This window comes from Pimephales promelas, chromosome 12 (assembly GCF_988280905.1).
Source record: "Pimephales promelas chromosome 12, fPimPro1.hap1.1, whole genome shotgun sequence".
In the NCBI taxonomy this organism is placed as follows: domain Eukaryota; kingdom Metazoa; phylum Chordata; class Actinopteri; order Cypriniformes; family Leuciscidae; genus Pimephales; species Pimephales promelas.
In genome coordinates, this window is record NC_142780.1 from 29,820,302 (window position 1) to 29,847,082 (window position 26,781).

Sequence of the window (26,781 nt, forward strand, 5' to 3'; positions counted from 1 at the left end):
AGCACTGTAAATTCAGTTTCTCACTGTACAATTTAAATACTACATCACTATCATTTAATATTAGCCATCATTAAAAGAAACACCCATTTTTCTAAAACATTGCAATCAACTGCAGACAATAAGAAAATTGTTAACAGTTATTTATTTAAAAAGATTTGGTGAACAGAAATGACAAAACAGGTACAACAAAGGGATAATGGACATTGGACAACATGCCATTATACCATCCAAAGTTAATGCACGTTCTATGCAAGTAATGTGGCCACAACACCCAGCGGAGTGTTAACTTTAGATAGTCTAATGGCGTGAAGTCTATTATCATGCTTATTCTACTGTTGCTAAATTCAAAGGAACACTCTGACTTTTTGGGACTTTAGCTTTTTCACCGTATCCCCCAGAGTTAGATAAATCCTTACATACCTTTTTCATCTCCATGCGTGCTGTAACTCTGTCTGACACACCCACCGCTAGCCTATAGCTTAGCACAAAGACTGGATGTAAATGGCTCCAGCTAGCATACTAATCCCAATAAGTAACAAAATAACGCAAACATTTTCCTATTTATGTTGTGATTTGTATAAATCAGAGTGTACAAATAACAAGGTCATATGAGACACAGCCATCATTTAACCGCATATTGGGAACTATATTCTCAGAAGGCGAACCACTGCTAGTGATAACCGCAGCTCCTGAGACACGCCGTGGAGAGGAGCAGAGAGTTCGTTCAGAGTTGGATTAATAGAGTCAGCAATTACTAGATAGTGAAAGCATAGTTTACAATCATGAGTGTTCGCTGTATTGTAAAGAGCTGCGACAATAAATGGGAGACCAGGTAATGCCATGATGTTTCAAAGAATTCCAAACAAAAATGCATCCTGACTAATAAATATCACAGGTCAGCATTTTTGTTTGGAATTCTATGAAACATCATGGCATTACCTGGTCTCCCATTTATTGTCGCAGCTCTTTACAATACAGCGAACACCCATGATTGTAAACTATGCTTTCACTATCTAGTAATTGCTGACTCTATTATTCCAACTCTGAACGAACTCTCTGCTCCTCTCCATGGCGCGTCTCGGGTGCTGCGGTTATCACTCCGCCCAAGTAGCAGTGTTTCGCATTCTGAGAATATAGTTCCCAATATTTATACGGTAAAGATGGCTGTGTCACATATGACCTTGTTTTTTGTACACTCTGTGACTATACAAATCACAACATGTAAATAGGAAAATGTTTGCGTTATTTTGTCACTTATTGGGATTAGTATGCTAGTTGGAGTTATTTAGACCCAGTCTTTGTGCTAAGCTAGGCTAGCGGTGGGTGTGTCAGACAGAGTTACAGCATGCACGAGATATATCTAACTCTGGGGGATACAGTGAATATGCTAAAGTCCCAACAAGTTGTCGTGTTCCTTTAATTTACGACTGAAGAAAATTTTACAAAACGTTTTTTTAAAGTTACAGAGCAAATTGTTATTAGTTCATTCAATAGTTCTGTATGACAGGTTGCTATGACGGAACAATAGGCTAATACAAATTGATACAACGAGCCTATTTCATTACAAGATTTGTAAAGTTACAGAGCAAACTGTTACTAGTTCATTCACTAGTTCCGTATGACTAGTTGCTATAATGGAACAATAATGCAAATTGATACAATACAGTCAAAAAATTTAACTACTTTGAAGTTGTGCAAATAACTGATTACCCCATTCTAAAGAGCAATAAATAACACTATGGCAATATTGAAATAAAATAAAACATTGAACATTAAAAAAATATATATTTAACATTTGTATGAACATTTAAAACAGAAAGGAAAATAAACTTCCCCTGCCACTTGGCAAAGGTCTGTGGCCTCTTGCATGCCTTGACCTTGGAGACAGAGAATCCTATTTGGAGCCCTGAAATTAAAGAAGAAAACACATTAAATTGACTGAATGGTTTCGAAAACGGTAAAACTTAACTGTTTAACTCTGGGAGAGTTGTAGAGCCAATAAAAAACAAAAGTGGAGTGTTCCTTTAACAAATACAACTTATTTAAATAATTTAGGCTACTAGTAAATGGTGAAATTAACATTTAGAAAGTTTAATAAATGCTGTAGAAGTGCAGTTTATTAATAGTTAATGTTAACTAATGTAGTTAACTAGAGTTTAATAAATGGAACCATATTGTAAAGTGTTACCAATTTGTTATACACCGATTCAGACGTCTCGTGACAGATCAGTTATTTTAACTAGAGCCCGACTGATAAAGGATTTTGAAGGCCGATACCGATACAAATATTTGTTGGTTTTAAAATCCGATATTCCTATATATCGGCCGATATATATTTTAAGAAACACGCAACAAAACATAACAGATTACCCTAACATTAGTTATTTGTAGTTATTTATGAGTTTTAACTAGTATAGATGGTATAGCATGGTAAACGTGCGTGCCAGTGATGCAGAATTGACCACGCATGGTCAAGATCAACCTCTTGAAAGCAGATGGACTCTGACACAGTGGGCATCGCAATTCAACAGCCATACTGACACCTGTTAGCATTGCAAACCCGCTCTTCGCCCCAAACCACCACCGGCTGTTCATAGCAACGTAACTTACATGGTGTTGACGAGACGGGAATATGATGGCAGACATCGTGAACAATGTTTGAACACGTGAACACAGTGCAGATTGTCAACATAACATTAGACATTGTCTTTTTGTCTAATAACTGTACCTAACATTAGTCGTCCGTGGTTAAAACACTGTGGCGTAAACAGTTTGATGTTGGGATATTCACTGCCCAAAGCCTATTAACTAAAGCCAACCAACCCCGTTACGTCACATGTTAGAATACTGCGCAATGGCGGCACCCTGGCGGCGAAAGATATAAAGTTTTTTCTTTTATATGTTTACATTTGTCATGTGTCTTGTATAATTGTTGATTTAGTGGAAATCCATCTAGTAAATCATGTAAACTTGATTGACTGCTTAATTTCCCCTTTAAAGGATTAGTTCTTAAAGGAGAACTCCAGTGCAAAATGAACCTTTGGTCTAATAACATATTGGTACCTAGTCGACCATTCTCTGAGATTTGTTTTTATGATAATCGAATGTAAAGTGTTTTATCTCTAAAAACTGTTTAGTGTATAACGCTAGTATATGGGGGCATTGACTAAGTAAAAAGAAATCGCTAGTTAATACCACTAACAAGGCTCAAAATAGCCCCACACTAACATAGTAACATAATGAGGGTCCCTACATCCAAAACGAAGCATTGAGAACTTTGTAAGTGTACAGACAGTATAATAAGAAGATATTTTATCAAGACAGTCCACTTCGCGTATACAGGCAGGAGCCATCTTGGGAAAACAGTCTCGACAAGTCGAACCACGAATGCCGTTTGGTGTTAGTGTGGGGCTATTTTGAGCCTTGTTAGTGGTATAAACTAGCGATAGATCTTACTTATTATATGTCCCCATATACTAGCGTTATAATCTAAACAGTTTTTACAGATAAAACTCTTTACATTCGATTATCATGAAAACAAATATCAGAGAACGGCTGACTAGGTAAAAATGTGTCATTAGACCAACGGTTCATTTTTACTGAAGAAAGAAAGAGATGGATATCTTGGATGCCATTGGGGTGAGTTAATTATAAGGAAATTTACATTTTGAGGTGAACTAATCCTTTAGGTTTAAAATAAAAATGTTTAAATGTAATATATTTTTCTCATGGTCCTTATTTTAAATAGGTCATAAAAATATCAATAATTGTCGATATCAACCAATATGAAACACTTATATCGTGATACAGTTTTCAGACATATCGCCCAGCCCTATTTAGGGCCCTATGATTTCCGCGATAACGAAATCGCGGACGGAATCGCGGAATTGGCCAATTAACGCGGAATCTAGTGTTAACGCGGAATTTCGTGGATTTTTACATATTTGGTTTGAAATTCTGTTTTTGTCTGGGAGAAAAACGTATGTCTGGTGAAAATGCAGACCGGGGGAAGCAAATCTGGGCGACTCAACCCCCCAACCCGTCATTTCAGCTCCAAAGACGAAATCAAAACAATGAAAGCATGGCGAAGCGGCTCTCCATTCGTCGACTAAAAGTTAAGAAACTCAACGCTATAAGCCGTCAGTGCCGAGCAGTTCGCACGTGATTTATGCAGTGTTTCCCACACTTAATTCGCCGCCACATACTGCGTTTCGGTTTTTAACACTATTTAAAACACGCAGCGTATTCATTCAGTTGTATTTCCCCACTCTCCCTCCGTCTCGCTCTCACTCACGCGTCTCTCACACACACACACACGACGTGCACACCACGTCTGTCTGAGGCGCCGGACTGGACAAAGGCGAAGCGAACTCCATGAGAGACAGAGTGTGACTTTATTTAAACTTATAAACTAATATAATTTATATTACTGGACAGTTTAAAGCTCATAACCATATTTTGTTGTTACTTGAAGAGTGCAGTGTTATGTTGCATCATGCAGTATTTGTCCTGAAAAGGCTACTGAGTAATTGTCTGTATTACCTCAATAAATTTAAGGTCATTCCTAATTTATTTTTATTTTTTTAATACATTTTTATCATTAACTTTAAAAGCATACTATTTTTTACAACTAAATTAACAGTCAAGGGTAAAAAAAAACCCTAATTCCCTAAAATTAAAACGGAAAAAACGAAATTTGGGAAAAAATAAAATGGATTTCATAGGGCCCTACCTATTACATAACATTTTAAAGGGAGAAGATGATTTTGAACAGCTTTTCAATTGTCAATGTGCTTTTACATTGCAGTCAAATTATTTAATATAAAAATACCTCTGATTAAACTCCAGTGTTGTGCTGGCTTCCACCTAATACTGCTAATACTGTAGGTTGAATACGTAACAGGCGAAGAGAGCGGCCAAGGCAGTGGTGAAGTCCACCATGTGAGCACCAGGTGGGGTTACGACCCTCCCCTTGATCGACAGCATCCATTTTTTTGCAGTCTCTCCTTAGTAAAGACAAGAGTCATCACAAAAATTATATTTCATAGCGATACATTCAATAAAAGATTTTTTCCACATAAATTATTGTAAAAACAGGGCAGGGAGCATACATATCTTTGAAGCAGTGGATTAAAGGATTGATTAGTTCACCTCAAAATGAATTCTCCTAATAATTTACTCACCCTAATGCCATCCAAGATATCCATGTCTTTCTTTCCTCAGTGGAAGAGAAATTAAGTTTAGGGAAAACATTTCTTGATTTTTCTTTGGATAATGGGCTTCAATTGTAAACGTTTTAAAGTCCAAATGAATGCAGTTTCAAAGGTCTTTGAAGTACTTCAACGCACTATACAGGTTCCCAGCTGAGGATTATTGTCTTATCTAGCGAAATGATCAGTCATTTTCTGAAAAAAAAAAATTATAATTTATATACTTTTTATCTACAATTGTTGGACTACTGGAGCCCATTATTCAAAGAAAAATCTAGAAATGTTTTCCTACAAAAATGTAATTTCTCTTTCATTGAGGAAGGAAAGAAAAACATGGATATCTTGTAAATTATTCGGAAACTTTCATTTTGAGGTGAACTAATCCTTTAAATAGCAGTTACTGGTTTGGTGATAGAAAAACAATGAGTGATACAGGCATAGCAAGCAATCTGAAATAGTAATCACGACATTATAGGTGGCTACTAAAAATAAGAGAGTAACTTACTCCACATAACTTTAGTTTTTGAAGTGACTGCTGACTAGTGCAGAGAATGGCACGACACAAACTCATTGCATTCACGATTGTTTTCCAGAAACGTTGCTTTGCTTGTGCATAAAGTTATACATTAAGGATTTGTTAACAGTGAATGTGAAACTTACCAAGCATGATAATCCTTAGAGTGATAGGGAGGAGACAGCTGGGCCTCTACATCTGAGGGAGTGGTACCGTTAGTCTCCTATGCCAGCAAAGATAAAGAGTCACTCGAAAGAAGGTAACTAACTAGGATAGAAAAAGCTTTATAAAAATTGTTGATAAGAAAGCAATGAGCCTTTTTTTCTCTTTAGGTTTGTGCATGTTTACTCATAAAAAAACTAAGTAACTTACCACAATAACTTTATCAATTACCACTCTAAGTTACATCAATTTTCTCTTAATTAAAATATTGTTCACACAGTGGACACCAGTGACTTTAACTGTTAAGTTACCCAGCATTTAACCAATAATTGAGATAGACGTTAGCACCATGTTAGTTAACTTAACGTTATTATTTATTGTGAGGTGAGGTCTATTAAAGAAAAAATGCTCAACCACCAATAACATAAACCTGACACAAACAAACCTGTATTTACTTGAACAATTGGAGGCTTGTCAACCTGCATTATGTTGGGGGGTGTAAAATGGTACGTAAAGTTAACGTTACTTAACTTACTGATTTTCTGGAAGTCCCGAATCCCCATTAGCAGTTGGTAAAGGATCCGCGATCCCAAGATGGAAACTCCGGCTGAGGCAACGGGTGGGGGAAAAATATTCTCCTGGCTAGCTAGCTACCGATAACTAGGTAAACTGTTGGCTAACTAATACTAATAACGTTTAAAGGCTGTAAAAACGTCTCCGTCGGCGCTCTCACGGAAACGTTTTCGCTGAATTCCTCTCAGGCAAAAAGTGAAAGAAATCAACACAAAGACGAAAACAAAATAAATAACTTTACAACCACAAGACAAAGCCGTGTATAAAGAAACGCACATTTGAATAATACTAGACTTATTAACGGAGCTTAACGTTAAAGACTGTTACGAAAACGTAAATTCGACTATTAACTTAGCTTTTCTGTCACTGACGACGAAACAGAAATTCAAATGCTTCTTTCGCGCTTTTTTCTAACAGACTCTAGCTTTGACTGCCTAAACCCCGCCCACTCTGACGGCGTTTTGATTTCGCCTTGCAGCTCAGAAACAGCTCTGCAAACTTGCACATTTATCTCTCCTGCTTTCGAAAAAAAAAAATATATATATATAACACTGATTTTTGTAAAATAAAAATCCCATGTTACGTATTTATGAGTTAACCAGGCAGCCCCAATTTTGGAAAGTAATGCACATGACATAACCTACACATAATAAAAAGGTTTCTTCATTCTGAATAGATACATTAATCAAAACATACTTAGAAAGCTTGAGAGTTTTGGCTCAAATTCAAAACTCATGATTAATCAAATGTTATTAATATTGAAGTATATAACGTTAAGCTAAAAGATAAAAACAACCAACATTAAGAATATATTTATTAAATGAATATGTTAATATTAATAGAAAAGTGTGAATACTATTGCAACTTATAACCAATGGTCATGCTTCATTTCAAATCAGAGGATGATATGATATCTCAAAAAATTATGCATTTATGAAGCCTATATTGTTAGGGGAGACTTTGGAGAAGTTTAAGATAAGGATTAAATATGTTTATGCCCTGTTAACACCCATTTACAGTCACAAATACAAACAAACAAAAGATATTTAAATTCTTTATATATATATATATATGATAAAAAAAGGAAAATTACAGTAGTTTACTTTACTATTTACAGTACTTTAGTGGCTGTATTGTGATTTTTTACAGTAATGCTTTGACTACTGTGATTTCCACTGTAATGCTTGAACTACTGTGATTTTTACGGTCTTACTGTAAACTTTACAATATTCTACTGTAAAAATCTTTTACAGTATTGTTACTGTGACATCTACAGTAAATAACTGTAGATTTCACAGGCATTTTTTACAGTGTTATTTTATTTGTCCATTAAAGAGAATGATATTGGTTTACTATAATGCCCTTTTTGAGTTTAACTGAGACTTGAGTATCTGTAGACGTTTAAGATGCTGTTGTGTAGGCTACACCTTGATTTATTGCAATTTTGAGGTGTTCAGATTTTGGATTTTTGGAAATAAATGGTATTGGCATGTCTCTTAGTGCATCTTTGAGTCTGTATACATTCAGGATGAGTAATATACTAAAGTACTGGTACATCTAAGATGTTTACTCTATAGTCATATGGTGACTTTTAACTTGTAATGTCATTTATGCTGTAAGATACCTGTACTTTTACTCAAGTATGGTTTTCTTTGGTGTAACTACGGGTTCATTCATGATAACAGCCAAACTTCAGGTTTTGACTGTTTTAAATCAAGGGTCTTCAACAGCGGGTCCAGGTATTTCTGAAACTAATTCTTGTGAGAAAAAAACTGATATGTTAAACCAAAATACAACTTTATATTAAGCAGAGGTAAAGCTAAAACCTTTGATTGAAAACCAAAAGAGAGACAAATTATACGTCTAGTATGGGTCAGATTACTTAGATGATCCCGAACACCTTTAAAATTCATTTTTGTCAGTAAAATAGCAGAAATGTGTGTATGACTTTGGGTCACCCACCTTATGATAGGCTAAGCGGCTTCTGCACATCGTTGTCAGTGTGAAGGTCTAAACTGATGCAGACTTCAGGGCATTGAGGTTTCAAAAAGCCATGCGCGATATCAAGCAAAGCAAGAGATAATGAGCGCAAGACAGCGTCTGGCCGGGGAAGAATACAGGCTAGGACCACACGGGGACAAGGACTTTAGTGTTAAAAAGGTTTATTTCAACAACTGTCAGATTTTTTTATCTTCGTAGTTTATATTCCCAAAAAAGTACAAAATAAAACAAGTACATCAAAGGATTAGAAATCACATCAAAACAAAGACACATTGTGTTTTTTTCTTTATATCAATCCAAGCATTTTTTCCATATATTTATACATACTCACTGAATTAGTCAGACAAACATCAAAACCTCTCAGTAGCGTTTTCTTTTATGACAACGTTTTATATTTTAAACCCCAAATATGTTTTACTTTTTTCTTCTTTTTTTTACAATATACACCAACGCATGCCGTAATTCAGTTAGGCAGGGGTAGGTGAGTGTATATATATAAGGGCTGAGTCAGGGGTGGGTCGACTACGGGGGCAAAAAGACTGCAACAAGGGGCGGGGCAGGAGGCGGAGACTGAGTGGGTACGAGGGGAGGGGTTTTTAAAGTGTTCTGTCATGTGGTGATGGTGTGGTGGGTGTGGCTGCTCGTACCATCTGCTGTTCAATGCTATAAGTGATCGTGGTTGCGTGGAGTTTTTTTTGTTTTTTTTCTGTTCTACATCATGTTGTTCTGAAGCGAGTTTACCTCCGAAGAGTTCTCCTCGCCCAGCACTTTATTGTTCTCGTGCTTAGGGGTGAGCGAGTTCTGGATGTTCAGCGACTCGTCCTCTTTGGGTGGGGGGGCCTTCACGGGGTCCTCCAGCTTGTTCTGGGCATTAGGATCATCCTGAGAAACGATAGTCACATGTTAATAGAATTAGTGAATGATGTCCAATTGTAATCTTTTAAATGAATAAAATAAAATAAACAAATATATAAAAACCATAATCGTTTAGATCATCTGCTACTTTACTGTAATAAAATCGTTGTTGTTTTTTTTAATCGGATTTTGTGCAACTACTTTAGTCTCCAACTACTTTAATAAAATTGTTTTATATTTAATAAATGTGCAATTGCATAAGTGTAAAGTTAATCAATTATTAAAATAAAAAATTAAATAGATAGATAAAAATAAATCCTACTGCTTGTTACATCTACTTTAATAAAATTGTTTTAAATGTAATTATGTGCAATTGTAAAGTCACTAAATTATTGAAGTAAACGAATGGACTAATGAAAAAAACAATGCTAATTAAGTCTCCTACTTAAAAAATAGTTTTCAATTGAATAATGTGCTAGTGTAAAATTAATAAATGATTTAAATAAATAAATCCAATTGCTCATTAGGCTACATCACCACCTACTTTAATAAAAAAATTATGTTTATAATATAATTATGAGCAATTGTAAAGTCACTAAATTATTGAAGTAAACAAATGGACTAATTAAAAAATAAAGCTCATTAAGTCTCCTACTTAAAAAAGTTTTTAATTGAATAATGTGCAAGAGTAAAGTTAATAAAATATTTAAATAAATAAATAAATCCTATTGCTCATTACATCACCACCTACTTTAATACAATTATGTTTATAATATAATAATGTGCAATTTTAAAGTCATTGCATTAAGTAAACAAATAAAGACGTAATAAAATATAAATTTAATAAAATGTTTGTGTTTAATCGAATAATGTCTAAAAAATAAATACTCCATCCTCCCGTCCTTTATTATAAAGAAATCATTTCTAGTAGGCTAAACCAGAAACAAAATGCATATAATCAGGTCTCAATAAATTTAGTTGTGTAAATACACAAACAAAAGAAATATAACTTGAAACTGTAATGTAAGTTAGTAGATATTTTATCCACAACACTTAGGCATCACATTCAAATAGTTGGAGTGTGATGGCACTGCAGGACCAGATCTTGTAGAAAATAAATCCATTGATTGCAGTCGATCAATGGCTGAGGTGTTTGCTCCTCTGGGCAGAGCAGAGGCTGTATGATCCACCCGTCCTGACACACATGCATACATGCAAACATACAGCCCCGCCCCACACTCCTGTCCCGCCAGTGAACAGGACAAGCCTTGAACTGTAACAAGAGCCCTGGCAAGAGGAGCTCACCTGCTAAAGCAATAAAGCAAATCTCTCTCTCTTTCTCTTTCTCTCTCTCTCTGTGTGGAATAACGATTTAGTGGCCTTTAATTAATGCAGTATTGAAACAAATGAATGAGAGAAGACTTGCACATCCTTTGATCATCGAAAATGGGCCTCAAAGTAAATGGCATGAATGACTACTGACACCCTCAATCCAGTGTAGCTTGCACGTTTTTTCAAGGCAAACTGGTTAAGCTAATGAAGCTAATGAAGGATCCTGGTCCTTTGGTGTAGCTGGACTAAGGCACGAGTGTGTCACGTTTTGAATTCGTGAAGATTTACCCTTTCAGTGATGACTTAGATTGTAACTTCGGGCAGGACGTGGGGATACGCCACCTCCATGGTTACCGGATAGGCGGCATCCTTTCTTCCGTCGGCATGAAACTAGAAAACGTGTGTTTTAATTGTGGTTGGATGGGGTGGGGGATTACATTCCTCTTGAGACTTTTAAGGGAATTGCTTTGGATGTGCCATGATGGAGATGACTGATGAATACTTCCTGTCAACATTAGCTATTGTATTGATGAGAATTGGGGGCTTCCGTGTTGTTCTTAACTTGCTTCTCTGAATGTATTTTCAATGGCATTTCATCTCAAGATTAATTGGAGAATCTTCTACCTTAATTTGTATAATGTGTATAATATCTAAAATGATGTATTTTATAAATCCATTTTACATTATTTTAATATAGTTCTGTTCCAAAACCTAGTGAGCTGCTTCATTGCGTATACTATCTTCACTGAAATGCAACCTCATAATTGGCTAATCAGAAACGCTGTGAAAGAGCACTTCCTCATATATATTGTTCCTCACAAAAAACAAATCTCACAATTGATCACAACGGATTTAGCATTAGCATATGTTGCTAAGCTAACAACATGATACTCTAACAAGGCATTTATACAGCTGGGGTCCATCTTAAATAAAAGGGTCTGCATGGGGAAAACACAACCTAATCTCACATTTTTTAAGATTTTTTGTGTGAATGCTTTTTGTGTTCTCTCGCGAATGTTTTGTGTTCCCACAAAAAAACCTCTTTGTGAGCGAATGCAAACTTTCTCGAGTCGGGACAATGCAAAGGTTTTAGGGGGAACGCAAAGCTTTTGCGAGACAACGATGTTGAAATATCTTGATATCCCGATGTTGATATCTCGATGTTGATATCCCATCTTATATTTTTGTCATGTTTTCAATATTTCATTTGAATGTTTTTCCTATTTTTATCACCATGTCCCTTTAAAGACATTAGGGGGAAAAAATGGTTATAGTTAACTAAAACTGTAAAAAAAAAATATTGTTGGTTTAACTTAAAAAAATAAGTAACCTGGTTGCCTTAAAATTTTAAGTTGATTGAACTGGAAAAAGTAAGTTAATACAATTAAGGGGATTGATTTAATCATCAGAAACTCAAAATAATTCTGAACTAAATAAATTATTTAAGTTGATTTGACAAAAGAAAACATGTTGTGATTACAAATCTTGAAAATATTCTTTTAGAGTGAAAATAAAAATCTTATACTTATTATTTTAGCTAATTGTCAAAGCAACATTTCTAAAATAAAATAAAATAAGATAAAACTTAAATAAAATAAAAACTATAGATATATTAAAAAAAACAAAAAAATTATAAGAACTTTAACTGAAATTAAAATAAAAAAAGAATATATAGCATATATATATGTATATATATATTATATATTAAACTAAATACATATATGTATATATATATATATATATATATATATATATATATATATTAAACTAAAGTATCTCAGCATAAGCAGATTGTATGAAAATGTATGAATGAAATCAGTCAAATTCATACGATTTAGCCACGAATTGCCGAAAATGCCAATTAAAAACAAAAATATGACTGACCACTGAGAACACTGGGTGCGTCCATGATTCTTTTTCTCATGGTAATGCAACTGAACATTTTGGTCTTGAACGAGACACTTAGTTCCAAAAAGATTGAGAAGCCCTGCTCTAATAAGCACAAATAACAGCACACACAAAGCAGCTTGTCATAGGTTTCGGAACAGAGCTGTTGAGAACATTTCTAATGAAAACAAACAGGTAAATAAGCATTCACATTCAATTGTGGATCCTCTGCATGAGGGTCAGTTGAGGTAAACGGCGAAACGTTGAGGAGGGACACTAGATGACGAGACGGGAACAAGGAAGGGTCATAGAATCACTGTAGCGGCTTCACAAAACTGAGTGGACAGAGGGTCAGAGGACACGAGGGAATAGAGCAGTGGGTCCACACACTCATATTCTATGAATAAAGTCAAATATTTCACTGTATACATTTTGATCTGGAAAATGCTGAGGATAGAGGTTAAAACTGCACTGATTGGTTGGACAGATCCAGCTTCATAGGTGCACTAGCATGGTCCATGTGTTGTCTTAAAGGGACAGTCCACCCAAAAATGAATGACTCTTTATGACTGTAAAACTTGATATTCTGTTATCAAACCATTATAAAGCAATAGTCTGTATGATTTCGTGAGCTATAATTCATTTGAAGTCATTTGCATCAGTTTTTGTGCAGACTGAAATGTAAAATATTATATTATGCGGTATAGCTCTAGAATTTTATTCGATTGATTTAAATTAGGGCTGTCAAACGATTTATCACGATTAATCGCATCCAAAATAAAAGTTTGTGTAAACATAATATATGTGGGTGCACTTTGTATAATTATTTTATATATATATATATATATATATATAAATACACACACATGCTTGCATATATTTAAGAAATATTTTCATGTATATACTGTATATAGATTTATATATGATTTATATAATATATATATATATATATACAAAATAATTATACACAGTGCACCCTCATACATCATGTAAACACGAACTATTTTGGATGCGATTAATCGCGGTTAATCGTTTGACAGCCCTAATTTAAATATGTGCATATTCAAATTTGGCACATTACACCTGGTTATAAGACACATTAGAACCAATATCATTTCATGTAATTTACATTAAACCTGGTGTGACATGTTTTGTTGGGCCAGCCCATATTTGCATATACAGGAATGAGATTTGAGTAGAAGAGAAGATTACAAGTGAACAAAAAATTAAGGGGATAAAAATTTAAATTTCGTCCAAACCTGTGGAACACTAAAGAATGTAATGATTGTCGGCCCCCATTAACTTCCATTGTATGGTAAAAAAACATAATGGAAGTCAGTGGGAAACAAACTGTTTGTTTGCCAACAATCTTCCAAATATATTCTTTTGTGTTCAACAGAAGAAAGTAAGTCATATGGGTTTGGAAAGACATGAGGGTGAGTAAATGATGGCAGAATTTTCATTTTTAGATGATCTATCCCTTTAAATTTCGCTTTGTTGTACACAGCGCCTTTAGGTGACTTGAATTAAAGACTTGTATGGATCTCCTTTTGTCTTACACAAAAGAAGAAACAACACATGAGGGTGAATAAACAACATTTTTGGGTGAACTGTTCCTTTAAGTCGAGTCAAAACCTCAGCTTCAAATATTTAGCTACAACTTCACTTATCTGACCTTTCCGCTCTAGTTTATTTATGGTCTATTTAATTCCAAAACATCTGTCAAGTCACAGACCCTCCCAGAGGCTTTAGGTCTGTGTGCATGTGTGGAGAGAGAGACAAATAAAGGCTGTTTTGGCTGCTAGCTAGAGCCGGGCTACTTTACTCAAGCGGATATCGATCTGTGGGGCAGAAGCTCTGAGCTGATGGTAATAAAGAGGCCTGACTGTCCACAGTTTTGGCCCCCCTCCTTCCCTTCTTGTCTTGAGAGATTCCTCGTTTCATAGCATGCATTTCATTTACAGGAGTTTTTCTCTCTCTGACGATGAGCTCCGAGTGGAGCTCATGTGGGCGGAAGAGGCAATCAATTTCAGAGTCCTATATTGTCTGAAGGTCACAGTGTTTGAAAGGATTTTGAGAATTTATCTCGTTCTTGATCTGATTCTGGCATATTATATTTCTGCAGACGACCCTAGCTGAAACACTATATACACCCACAGATGTGATTTTCACTAATGGACTATTATAAGTGTAAATTGTGACTGTTTATTCCTATAATAAACTTATTATTGTTTTTTTTAAAGGGACAGTTCACTCAAAAATATTTTGACTCACCCTCGCGTTGTTCCAAACCTTTGTTTCTTCCATGGTTGTTCTCTGAAAATCTTTCACTTCACCTTTGCTGTCAAAACGAATTCAATTATGAAACATGGACAACTTTTATAAAACTCAATAGGACATTTGGAATGACATGAGGGTGAGAAAATGATGATAAAACTTCAAATTTTGGGTGATATATCCCTTTAAGACTTTAAATGGACCATACTGTTGCAAAACGGGTTTGGGGTCCCGATGATGACGAAGGTAGGGATAACCAGCATTGGTCACTACAGTTTGATTGACAGGATAATAGCACAATGAAGCTGCTGTGACTTTGGACAGGGCCTTTGGGTCGTAAGTCTTACCTCACAGCCGGGCTCCTCTTTGGTCTTACACTCCCAGGTGTATCTGCTCATGGTTTTCTGAGGGGTGGGGGTATGGAGAGGATTATATACCCTTATACATATCATTTCAATTTAGAAAGAGAGAGAGATAGAGACTAAGGTAGAAAGAGACAGGGGAAAACAGACAGAGGGGAAGGGAAAGGGCCCTTTGCAAAAGACCCTTCGTTGTGACAAGTGTTCACTTAAAGGGATACTCCACTTTTTTTGGAAATAGGCTCATTTTACCACTCCCCCAGAGTTAAACAGTTGGGTTTTACCGTTTTTGAATGTATTCTGCCGATTTTATTTTTTTTATATTTAGAAGAACGTAACCAGACAGTTTCTGGTCTCATTGACTTCCATAGATATACTATGGAAGTCAATGAGACCAGAAACTGTCTAGTTCCTGATATTCTTCTAAGTATCAGAAAATCGGCTGAATGGATTTGAAAACAGTAAAATGAGCCTATTTTCAAAAAAAGTGGAGTATCCCTTTAATTTTTTTTGGTTTATTCAAGCATCAACATTGTGGGTGTATGTCTACAGCCCTTTAAAGTCTTTAGGTTTTTACATCTGAAGCCAAAAATATACATACATTCACTGTGTACTATACATAAAGGGAGAGATTACATTTTTTTTTTAATTCTGTCATTATTCACTCACCTTTATCGTGTTTCAAACTAGTTTATCTGTTAGTTAATGCTTATATGTTCATTACAAAGTCGATCATATGGCTTTAAAAGACCCGAAATATAGCACAAAAGACGTATGCATGATTTTTTTTTAAGAATAATTTTTTTAAATAATTATTTCTGTTCTTTTTCTGCAAACTGCAACTATTTTTATGGCAAAAAAAGATACCAAATTTTCTATATATACATTTTTTCCTTTTAAAAAAAATCTCAAATTCTATAAATAACAACAAATAAAAAAAATTATTAAAAAAAAAATCTTATGGTTTTTTTTTTTTAGACATCAGGGTGAGTACCGGTAAATAATGGCAGAATTTTATTTTTGGGATGTACCATCCCTTTAAACGTCTGACCTTTACACTACTGGCACTACTTTATATATCATTTTATCAAAATTCTCTGCAAAAACTCTTAAGCTCAGGTCCTAAAGACACAATTCATGTCCCACGACCCAAAACGTATTAAAAAAGAGAGAAAGAGAGAGAGAGTATAAAACCATGAATAAACAGTAGAGCTTTGATTTGCTTTTACTTTGATCTAATTGATGCATACAAGCTGGAATTGAATGCAACACATATTTTATGCAGATGTAAGGCTTTTTGAGTTTCACTGTTTCTAATGAACAATTCAACGAATTGGGCTGTAGAGAACATATTGAGCGAAGGGCTCAAATATATACATATTTAAAAAATATACACTCTAAAAAATGCTGGGTTGTTTTAACCCAATTTTGGGTCAAATATGGACAAACCCGAAATGTTGGGTTAAAAATGTAATGTAAAAATTTAACCCAACGGCTGGGTTAGTTCATATTTGACCCAAAGTTGGGTTAAAACAACCCAGCATTTTTTAGAGTGTATTTTCCATAGTTTAAGAGACATTAGGATAATTGAAACGAGAGGAGAGGTGTGTTACGGTTATCCCACAGAAGAGAACGACGCCCGTGTTAGATCTACATCTACCCATGCCGCAGACATGTTAGCCAAGTGTTACGCCACCTACAGCGGTGAGACGTTGCATCTCAGATGTTTATCCTGTGTTTTGCGCTCAACCCTTCATTGTTTGGTGAGATCTGACACAAGGAGCTCACCCACTCACCCTCTCATCTTTCTGAACCAGGATAAACGAGTGAAACGACAGACAGGTATATTAATGCGATGCAGTGGACAAGCAGCAGCAGGTCACAGGACCACTATGAGGTCCATGTGAAGAGTCAGACATGCAGCGATGCAGAGGAAGAGAGAAGGGGAGCGGGGTGATGGGGGGAGGAGGTTGGGCATGGGTGGGTGGGCTCTCTCAGCGGAGTCCAAGGTCTGCAATCAGGGCATAATGCCGGAACCAGGGATGTTGCCATTACCTCACCATTAAAAAATATGAAATCGTGGGATCTCTCATCATGTTTGCTGAACAAAAAAAGATATCTGAGGGCATTTCCTCACCTTTCCAGACCTTAAAAAGTAGTATCTTTCAGACAACATCTCCTCATCATTCCATCATTCCAGTGAAATTGCAACCAAATACGCCACTTTCATTAAAACACCTACTGACAAACTGATGAAATTCTAATTTACTTTAAAGAAAAAAAATATTTAAAATAAAATGAATAATGAATACATTTAATTAACTAAATTATGAATTAATACATTAAACTTATAAATTAGGACAGCATATATGTGAAGAGTTCAGATGCAAAAGCCTCTAAGTGCCATTTGAAATTTTCTTCTAAAATGACCATTTTTATCAAGCTTGTATATTTAAGTTCAGTAATTTCACTTAAATGGCATTGAAGATTACCTATTAATTGTCATTTAAGTGAAATTACTGAACTTAAATATACAAGCTTGATAAAAATGGTCATTTTAGAAGAAAATTTCAAATGGCATTTAGAGGCTTTTGCATCTGAACTCTTCATGTATTTTTTTTAAATAAAACCAAAATGCATGAAAATAAAATGAATAATGAATCAATACATTTAATCAAAAAAATGTATGCAAATTATTCAATCAATTTCGAAACGCAAATTCATCATCATTCACACTTAAAGTTAGAAATATTCCTCAGAATATCAAAAATAAAAAATAAAAATCAACCACACGCCACCGTTATAGATATTTGGAATGCTTTTTTAAACAAAGAATTATATATATATATAAATGCCTCATTCATTCATTCATATTTAATCCATTCATAGACTCAAACTCGCAATCTCTCGCAAATAAAGCACGAAATATTCCTCCGATCCGTAAAATATCACATTAAACGAATAATTCACCCAACAATGAAAATTCAGACATCATTTACACACCCTAATGTTGTTCCAAACCTGCATGAATTCTGAGCACAAAATATTTTGAAGAATGTCATTAATCAAACAGTTGAATCACACCCATTGACTTCCATAGTTTTTTTATTCCCAACTATAGAAGTCAAAGCAGTGACATTCTTCAAAATATCTTCCTTTGTGCTCAGCAGAAGAAAACAAAATCCATACAGGTTTGGAACAACATGAGGGAGAGTAAATGGGTGAACAGTCCATTTAGGACCTCGACGCCTATAAGATCACCTCAAGCCAGATTACAAAGGCGCAAATTACACAAAGTGCTTAATACCTTGTCACATATGTGTTTTAAACAAATAGCCTGCGTGTTTATGTATATGAACGTTCCAGGGTATAATGTGTCTTCCAGGTCCGCCTCTGTATTGATTCTTGTGCGGGATCAATAGAGTCGCTTTCCCATGAGTCTCTCAAACCGCTGTTAAAGAGAGTGTCTACAGGCTAGACTATCTGTTCATCCAGAGAGACACAGTGGGGCTGACAGACAGTGACAGACTAAGGTCATCCACATCGCCAAGCCCCACCATTAACGATGCATCAAAAAGTGGCGCTCGCAACAACAACAACAACAAAAAAAAAGACCAGCTTCCCGGTTACCCTGTTGCTATGGTAACAACTGTTGCCTCAGTAACCACACTCCTATCTGAGAGCAGACCTTTTCAGCGGAGAAAACGCTCCCATCTCTCTGTGCGCTGTGCACCCCCTCCCTTACCAAAAAAGGTTACGCTCGGGGTCCATGCAGAGAGAGGGGGAGAAGGGGGAGAGGAAAGAGAAAGACGAGAAACACGTTACCTGACAGATAATGTTATCATAGTAAGCCAAAGCACGGGCATGAGGGAGGTTAGGAGGGGTGTCGCAAAGTTTCCTTACATTTGGATGGGAGCCCTCAGCGATGGTGGACAACGAGAAATTATCATTGTGGTGCTCCGAGGAGGGACGGTACTTACTGCTGCGAGGTGGCAGGGGGCGAAAGGGGAGAGAGAGAAGGAGAGGGATGGAATGGAAGGAGCGTTGTGGGAAAATGAGAGGTATTGAGACGAGGACACAATGGAAAATATAGGGGGAGAATATTAGAATGGAGAGATTGTGAAGGACAGAGAGGAGAGAGAGAGAAAGAGAAAAGAGCATTAGTGCAATTCTAGGACTGCGTTGGAGACACACATTCAGTTTGTAACCTGTGATGCAACATATCAGATGACAAAAATTACTCTCTTTTTTGTTCTCATGAGACATGAGATGTTTTAAACACATTTCATGACCATAAAATGACCTCAAATCAATAAACAAATTAAGCTTCTTGGGCTCATGTGTAGATCGCAATTTCTTCCCTTATTCTTCCTTTCCCACTTCCTACTCAAACATTCCATTACTCTTCATGTTATAAGACATATTACATATATAAAATAACAATCTACAATTTAAAGACCTGCATCATTGGAGGTTGTAACAGGAAGAGAGAGGGAGAGGGGGTTGGCATTCACCAACTTGCATTCCATTTTAAAGGGTAATATAGACATTTTGGACAATATGGTTATTTTTAAAGGGGCTATACGAATGTGTGTATTAATCACAGTTGTATTGCCAATACATGAACAGCTTGTAATGAAACCTAAAAAAACGAGACCTTCCCTGACTTCCTACATTTTTTTTTTTTGCATTAAAGGGGTGATGAACTGAGAAATCAAATTTTCCTTCAACTTTTGACATCTAAGAGGTCATCATATTATAAGAATATATTGGATCCGACAGGAATGGTGCAACACATGGACTCTCGGTCCAACATGTATGGGCGAATCATTCCGGTTGCCATTTTACAACATTGGACGTTTTCAAAACAATTTCCCCCAAGTGCATCGACGGGTGAGTTGAAACTCATTATAATATGCAAAACTGTTATCCACGCACAGCAGTGGGCGTTTTACTTCCAAGTCTTCAGTGCGAGACGCCCATAAAAACAGAGCGTTTTTCAGATAGGCTCAAAACTAGGGTACAAAATAGCCTATTACTTATTCATTTTGATGTTTTTGAATGCAAAAACCAAGCGAACGTCATTAGTTGACCTCAGACAACAATATAATAAAATTTAAAAAGCCAGTTCATGACCCCTTTAACAACAAGCATAACGAAGGACTCGAAAATCAAAAGGATGTGACGTTTACGCACACTCGCGAGAGCCTCTCCTCCAATGACACAAACTAATGCTTATACAATGTTCAGCATGCCGAAAGAGCCATTCTACACTGTGACGTCAAATGATTCATTCAAACTATGGCCATTTCCATATAGTCTATGGTCCCTAATATACTTCTTAACCAAACTACCATAATTTTAATGACCTAATCCGTCCACATGATAACTATGAATTGCAGAGGTAGTGGAAACATATCCACATCATTACGATCAGATGCTTTCTTAACGGCGTGAATAATATAGCATATTGTTGAGGTAATAGTATTATTAATAAAATTTCGATGTTTGATTTCAAGGACATTTTTGCTTACTTTTGGGGTGATATACAATTTTGACAATGTGTTGGGTCGCCACATGATGTTAATCTGGGTTCTGAAGTAAAAAAAAACCTTGAGAATTTATAGGATTAATGCCTTCTCTTTTTTGCTGTAATATCTATCTGTAGATTAGATCTCATAGAGCAGAAAGAACTCGAGCACATTTACTCGCAGCAGATGTTGAGGTGGGTGTCTGATGTATTCACGAGCCTCATCTGAAGCACTGCGGCCTGTTTCTCCCCTCCATCATTCTCACCTCCAAACATGGCCGCCCCTCCTCTGCAGCCTGTTATAAAACTCTCTGTTTCTCCACTGGCACTTGCTTTCCTCCTCTGCTCTCCTCTTTTTCCTCATCATTTTCCTTCTCTTCTTTGAGGAGGGTGTGCGCTGTTTAATTCCTACCCCCTCGGGTCTCACAGCTGTATGTAGGTCAGTCGGCCCCTCCTCCCCTTCTGCCCTACTTTCAGCTGGAGCTTTAGTGACATCATGCATTCTGCCCGCTGCTAGCGCAGTACGCTAAGCATTAGCATGACATCCACTCATGGCTTTATTTGGTCTCCGATTAGCAGCTGCACTATCACTCACAATTTTTAGGGAATTAAAAATTCAGCAGACTTTTACAAAAGCCATTTCTACTATTATGTTGTTTCTCTCAGTAAAACCTTTATTTGTTTATTTTATTTTACCCTGCTGTAAAATACAGCTTAAAGTTGATTTGCTAGTCTATAGTTAGCTTGCTGACAATTCCCAAAAATGAATCTAAAACCAGAAAACCAGATCGGTTAACTAGGCAAGCAGTTTGATAAATTGTTAAGCTGTTTTTTTTAACCGCAAACAAATGAACACAATATGTATTTAAACATTAAATAAATATTAAAAAGAAAATATTAAAGAAAAGTTGGTTTTGTCTTTCAATTATGCACAACCGGACAAAGGCTTGGCATACATTTGATATTTTTGACAAGTCTCTCACAAATTCAGAATTTATTTTACAGTAAAAAGTAATATTGTGAAAGATTATGTCAATTTTAAAGAACTGTTTTCTAATTTAATATATACTTTATTCCTGTGACTGATAATTACTCCAGTCTTCAGTGATCAATGTTTTCGGTACTTAATCTTTTTTTTTTTTTTTTTGTAATTTAGTGTTTTATTTATTTTGAAAAAAGCTGACAATATTTTGTGCAATAAGAAAGAAAACTTATATTTTGCTGCTTAATCTTTCGTGGAATACATGATACACTACTATTAATTTTGTGTGTGTGTATATGCTGGAGAGAGGTCATGGGATATAATAGTTGCCATTTAAATAACAGCACAAACATTTGGCAAGCTCCACTGTGTATGTGACTTATTTGTTCCTAATTCCGCCACAAAACATGAGGTTTTAAGGCTTTTAATCCATAAACCCTTCTACTTTGTCTTACTCTCTCTAAAAATCTCTACCACAAGGGTCATTTTCATGAATTTAGCTGTGTCCTGCCAACAGCCCACAGGATGCCGGAGTCTCACCTGCGCTTGCGCAACTTGTTATTCTCAGTCTTGAGCACGTGCAGCTTCTTGGCAAAGCAAACGATGATCATGAAGAGCAGGAGCACCATGAGAGCGGAGGCCCCGATGGCGATTACCATTACCTGGAACTCTGTGATAACAGACTCGCAGCGGGCACCCTTGTGCCACATGTAGTCCTGGATGTTGCACCTGCAAGACAAAGAAAGGGAAATATATGCAAAGCCTTTTCCAACAAATTAGTAACACGCTTGTTTTTCTACAAGAAGATTTTGATGCAATGGTCAAATGTTAATTCAATATAAAATGAATACAATTAATAGCGATATCCATACAGTAGCAGTTACGGTAATTGCAAATAAAATAATTTTATGGTGCAATAAACAATTAATGCATCTACACTGTAAAAAATATTGTTGGTTTAACTTAAAAAATGAAGTAACCTGGCTGCCTTAAAAATGTAAGTTCATTGAAATGGAAAAATTGAGTTTGAATACAATGAAGGTGATTGATTTAATCATCAGAAACTTAAAATATTATGTTATCTGAACTACATAAATTATTTAAGTTGATTTGACAAAAGAAATAATGTTGTGATTACAAATCATGAAAATATTTTTTGGGTTATTTCAATATGAATGGAATGGTCCCATTATTTTCACGTGATTTTGCATTATTAGTTGCTGTTCAGAAAACATTACTTTTTGCAGACATTATCCCATTGGCCTCTGATTATCTGATTAGCAGTTCCTGGTTCAAGACCAGAAGGTTTTAGGGGTCAGTGTGGAGCCAATTGTTTTGGCCTCTTCTCCAGTAAAAACAAATGGAGCGACAAGGCCCTTACTGGGATTCATCCAATATCACGCCAGCACACTCATTTTTGAAGTGAGACACCTTTTAAACACACCATATTAAGACAGTATTTTAATCCTTACTGGCTTCCCAAAAAATGTGCTTTGATTCCCAATGTAGTCTCTTGTTTCATATGAATTATTCATGGGGGCTCAGTGCATCTCCTACACCAAGGGCGAGTTAAAATTCCCTGCCTTCAGCATTTTTACGATTCATTTTTGCAGACACCTGGGTGGATGACAAGTTCACTGCCTTTATCTTACCTTCAGTTTCTTCGATACAGCTTTAGACTGGATTTAACACCAGTTCTGAACCCAAGTCATTGAACTAACTTCAAAGACTGTCAGGATCTGTCATATTAAAACATTTGCCTCAATTGATAATCCAATAAGGCAATCCGATGTTACAATATGTTTGAGCGTGTGTGAAAATATTGCTACCAAAAAAGGTTTCAGGACGCTGGCCTTTGCATCTGGGTTTTCTCAGGAATAAAAGCCCATGGGCATCTGCATCCTCTCAATCAGCTCCCTAAACTTTTCCTCCTCCATCTTGCACACATAACAAACAGTAGGGTTGTATCTGTCAGAGGACAGACAAGCAAACAACATCAGAGGTGCAGATGCCGCTGTCAGATTGAAGGATGAAATCTGAAACATGCCCTCGACCAGCATTATAGCTAAGAGTGATGTGATTTATCCATGTATAGGCATTTCCATGAATAGATGTTTTCATATATTAGTTCCTATATTTTGTTGACAGGGAAAAACTAAAAGAAATTGGTGATATTGCTCCAGGAACATGCCCAAATTACATTAAGCGCGTTACGAAAGCTTCAATGGCGCATCATGCAGATAATCGTGGGAAAGAGAGATTCAAATAGAGATGGAGGAAAAACAGATGTACATAATAAAACTCAAATCTGAAGATAACTGAAACATTTGCAAGCAATCAAACGCAAATGATCTGCAACCCTGACTGCACCCCTCTCTCTCTCAACCACATCCACATTTACACACACTCAAATGTAAATGTCTATAATGAAAGGAAGTCGTCTTCATTCACAGTCTTGGTGGTCACGGGAGGGGGGTCTGAGGTTTCACTTCTTTTCACTACAGCATCCTGTATGCCCCTTTGTGCCTGAGCCAACCGAGAGCGAGACGAAGGAAAACAGGGTTGGCGCGGCGCCACCGAGGGCATTCAATCCCAGAAGGGAGAGGTGTCATGCGTGTTGATGTGAGTGTGCATATAAATGCATCCTTACAGTGGGCTGTATAAAGCAGTCTGTCTATTCAGCCCCTCAGCTGTTTCTCATCCACCCTCCCAGATCTCAACACTCTCTTCACTGTGTTGGTTTCTTCCTCAAAGTTTGCATGCTATCTAAATTACATTCTACACCCATTATCTTGCCTGTTTTCTAACCCAACCCTCTTTTCAGGGCTTTAAGTCAAGATCTTTTATTACTTTTGTGCATTGTTACGTTCTTATTTATCTCCTTCCCTCATCCACTGTCTCTCTCACCCATGTTTATAACTGCAAACCTTATGCAATCATTCATATTCATCTTGTGTTAGCTGCCGTCCCAAACAGAGCCTACTTCAAACCTGTTTACACAATATTAATATTATTATGTAAAATGAAATCAGATGGTTAGATACATTCTGAGAAGTTACAAGAAAATCCGAAGTGCAATTGAGTGGATGAGTGAGTTACAGTACACAAGCCACCAGGCTACTTAGCTCAGTAAAGTGATAGTTCAATCAAAAATGTAAACTCTATCATTATTAAAGGTAGGGTGTGCAATTTCAGAGTGGCTAGCTTTGAAAGCATGAGATCCCACCCCTCCTTCAGAACGCTCTCATCTTCAAAACACCTGAACGCATCAACGTAAATATACGAGGTGGCTAATTCGTTCAAATTGCCTACCCCTGATCTCACTCCTAAACCTACCAATCACTGGTTTAGACAAATCGTAGAAATTCGTACTAGTGAGGTCGAAGAAATTTGTACGAATTAACTCATTTCCGTGAATTGGACGTGAGATGGCGTTAAAACCATAGACTGTTGAAAATATGGACAAAGCGTCTGTGACATCACCCATTGACTTTCTGAAGAACGGTTTTGAGGCCGTTTATAGGGGGCATGGGCGGCGCCATCTTGGAAAATTTCAATACAAATGTTCAAAAAGGATACAGAGGTGGTATGATGGTGTTTTGTCAGATCATGGCCGAGACGTCAAATTTCAGGAATTCCACTCGGCACAGATCGTTATCAGCTGTCAATCAAGCTGTCAATCAAAGTTAACCACGCCCTTATTTGTCATACATCTAAATACGATCTAAACTAACGAGTTCACAAGAAAACTCGAAAAAACGAGAAACTCTCTTTTGGGACCTGCCCCTAGCGGATTTTTGATGTATTGCAGTTTTCCGCACTTCCGGGTAGGCTTCATTTTTGCCGCTTGGTTGAAACGCACACAGCAGAGTCTAAAGTGTCATGAGACGCCGTTAATTTACATCATGTCTCAAAGGACATAAACAGCTCCGGGTGGGACGTAATTATGGTTACAACATGATGTGAACGCGGCATTAGCTCGTAGTTTTGGTTCACGAGGAACTGTAAAAGATGACTGCTGTTTGTTTACAGTGCCAGGTGACTGTCTACACAACACACTGACATTGTGCAATGTCAACACGAGAAGGTGCACAGAGGTATGGAAATACATGTTTGACATCCTATCAGGACCAAAAAAATAGTGAAGATTTTTGTCCTGAGAGACTTCCACAGAAGCGATATGCACGTTTTAATATTTAGACCACTTCTATTATTGATTTCTATCAGGATGAGAACAGAGTTTCAACCAGTATAGCAAAAAGTAAGTCATACAGGTTTGGAACAACACAAGGGGGAGAAAATAATAATATTTTTAGGTGAACCATACATTTAACCAAGCAAAATTGTGTTTGCCAAGCATAATTTCTAAAAGACCATTAGTTTTAACATCATGACTGTGCTAGTGCACCTATAGAAATAGGTGGTCTAAACTAAATGAGGGTCGAATTTGTGTGGTTAATCTCTGTGTATAAATATGGGCAGTTTTAAGTTTATGAAGCTGCCGTCTGGACAGATGGTCCAGCTAAGACTGTGTTTGCGTGCACATGTGTGTGTGTGTGTGTGTGTGTGTGTTACATGGAGTGTTGAGATGAATGGATGCCAAACAGCCCCAGCTGAGCAGTAGCAAGCAGTAGTTGAAACAGATGTAGTGATGACATGTCATTCCATCACTAATATCTCTCTTAAGACCAACCGTCCCTTCTGTTCCCCTCCATTTCTCTTTCTTTCTCTGCTCTGATATCTCTCCCTCTTTCAAGAACAACATATATACAGATAGTTTGGATTATTGTAATAAAAATGTCAAGAAACCTTTTCTGTTCTCAAAAATATGCATACGTGTGATTACACACAATGATTTACATGTCATAAAATACTGCAAATCAACTGAAAGTCATCTTTAGTCATGCAAACAATATTTGCAAGAACAATGTAAATTTAAGACAGGCAGGTCTAGTAATCCAATTCACATATTTTCCACAGATAACAACCAGATAATGAATTATTTTGTAACTAACAAATTGCTAACAAATTATACAACTACTAGAAGTATAATAACCAAACACAACTTGGTAAGCAGTGTGTACTACATAGTAAATCTC

General features: G+C 36.4%; 1 protein-coding gene and 1 long non-coding RNA gene across 9 annotated transcripts in view; both read right to left on the reverse strand.

Moving 5' to 3' along the window:
* Positions 1–1,290: 1,290 nt before the first annotated feature.
* Positions 1,291–7,511, reverse strand: LOC120473524 (uncharacterized). Its single transcript, XR_016145778.1, has 4 exons — positions 6,422–7,511; positions 5,871–5,947; positions 4,832–5,006; positions 1,291–1,906 (listed from the first exon to the last, which is right to left on the reverse strand). It is a non-coding gene; the product is annotated as an uncharacterized LOC120473524 (long non-coding RNA).
* Positions 7,512–8,604: 1,093 nt separating this feature from the next.
* Positions 8,605–26,781, reverse strand: part of cspg5a (chondroitin sulfate proteoglycan 5a) — a 44,307-nt gene continuing 26,130 nt past the window's right edge. For 2 of the 8 annotated variants that reach the window (XM_089117916.1, XM_039650721.2), the window contains 4 exons: positions 22,223–22,411; positions 18,996–19,152; positions 15,159–15,215; positions 8,605–9,342 (listed from right to left, as the gene is read on the reverse strand). In XM_089117916.1, the coding sequence (XP_088974042.1) occupies positions 9,172–9,342; positions 15,159–15,215; positions 18,996–19,152; positions 22,223–22,411 (574 nt within the window). In that variant the 3' untranslated portion in view covers positions 8,605–9,171. The remainder of the gene's footprint in view (positions 9,343–15,158; positions 15,216–18,995; positions 19,153–22,222; positions 22,412–26,781) is intronic. The other 6 variants (XM_089117914.1, XM_039650722.2, XM_039650726.2 and 3 more) reach the window with 6 other exon arrangements.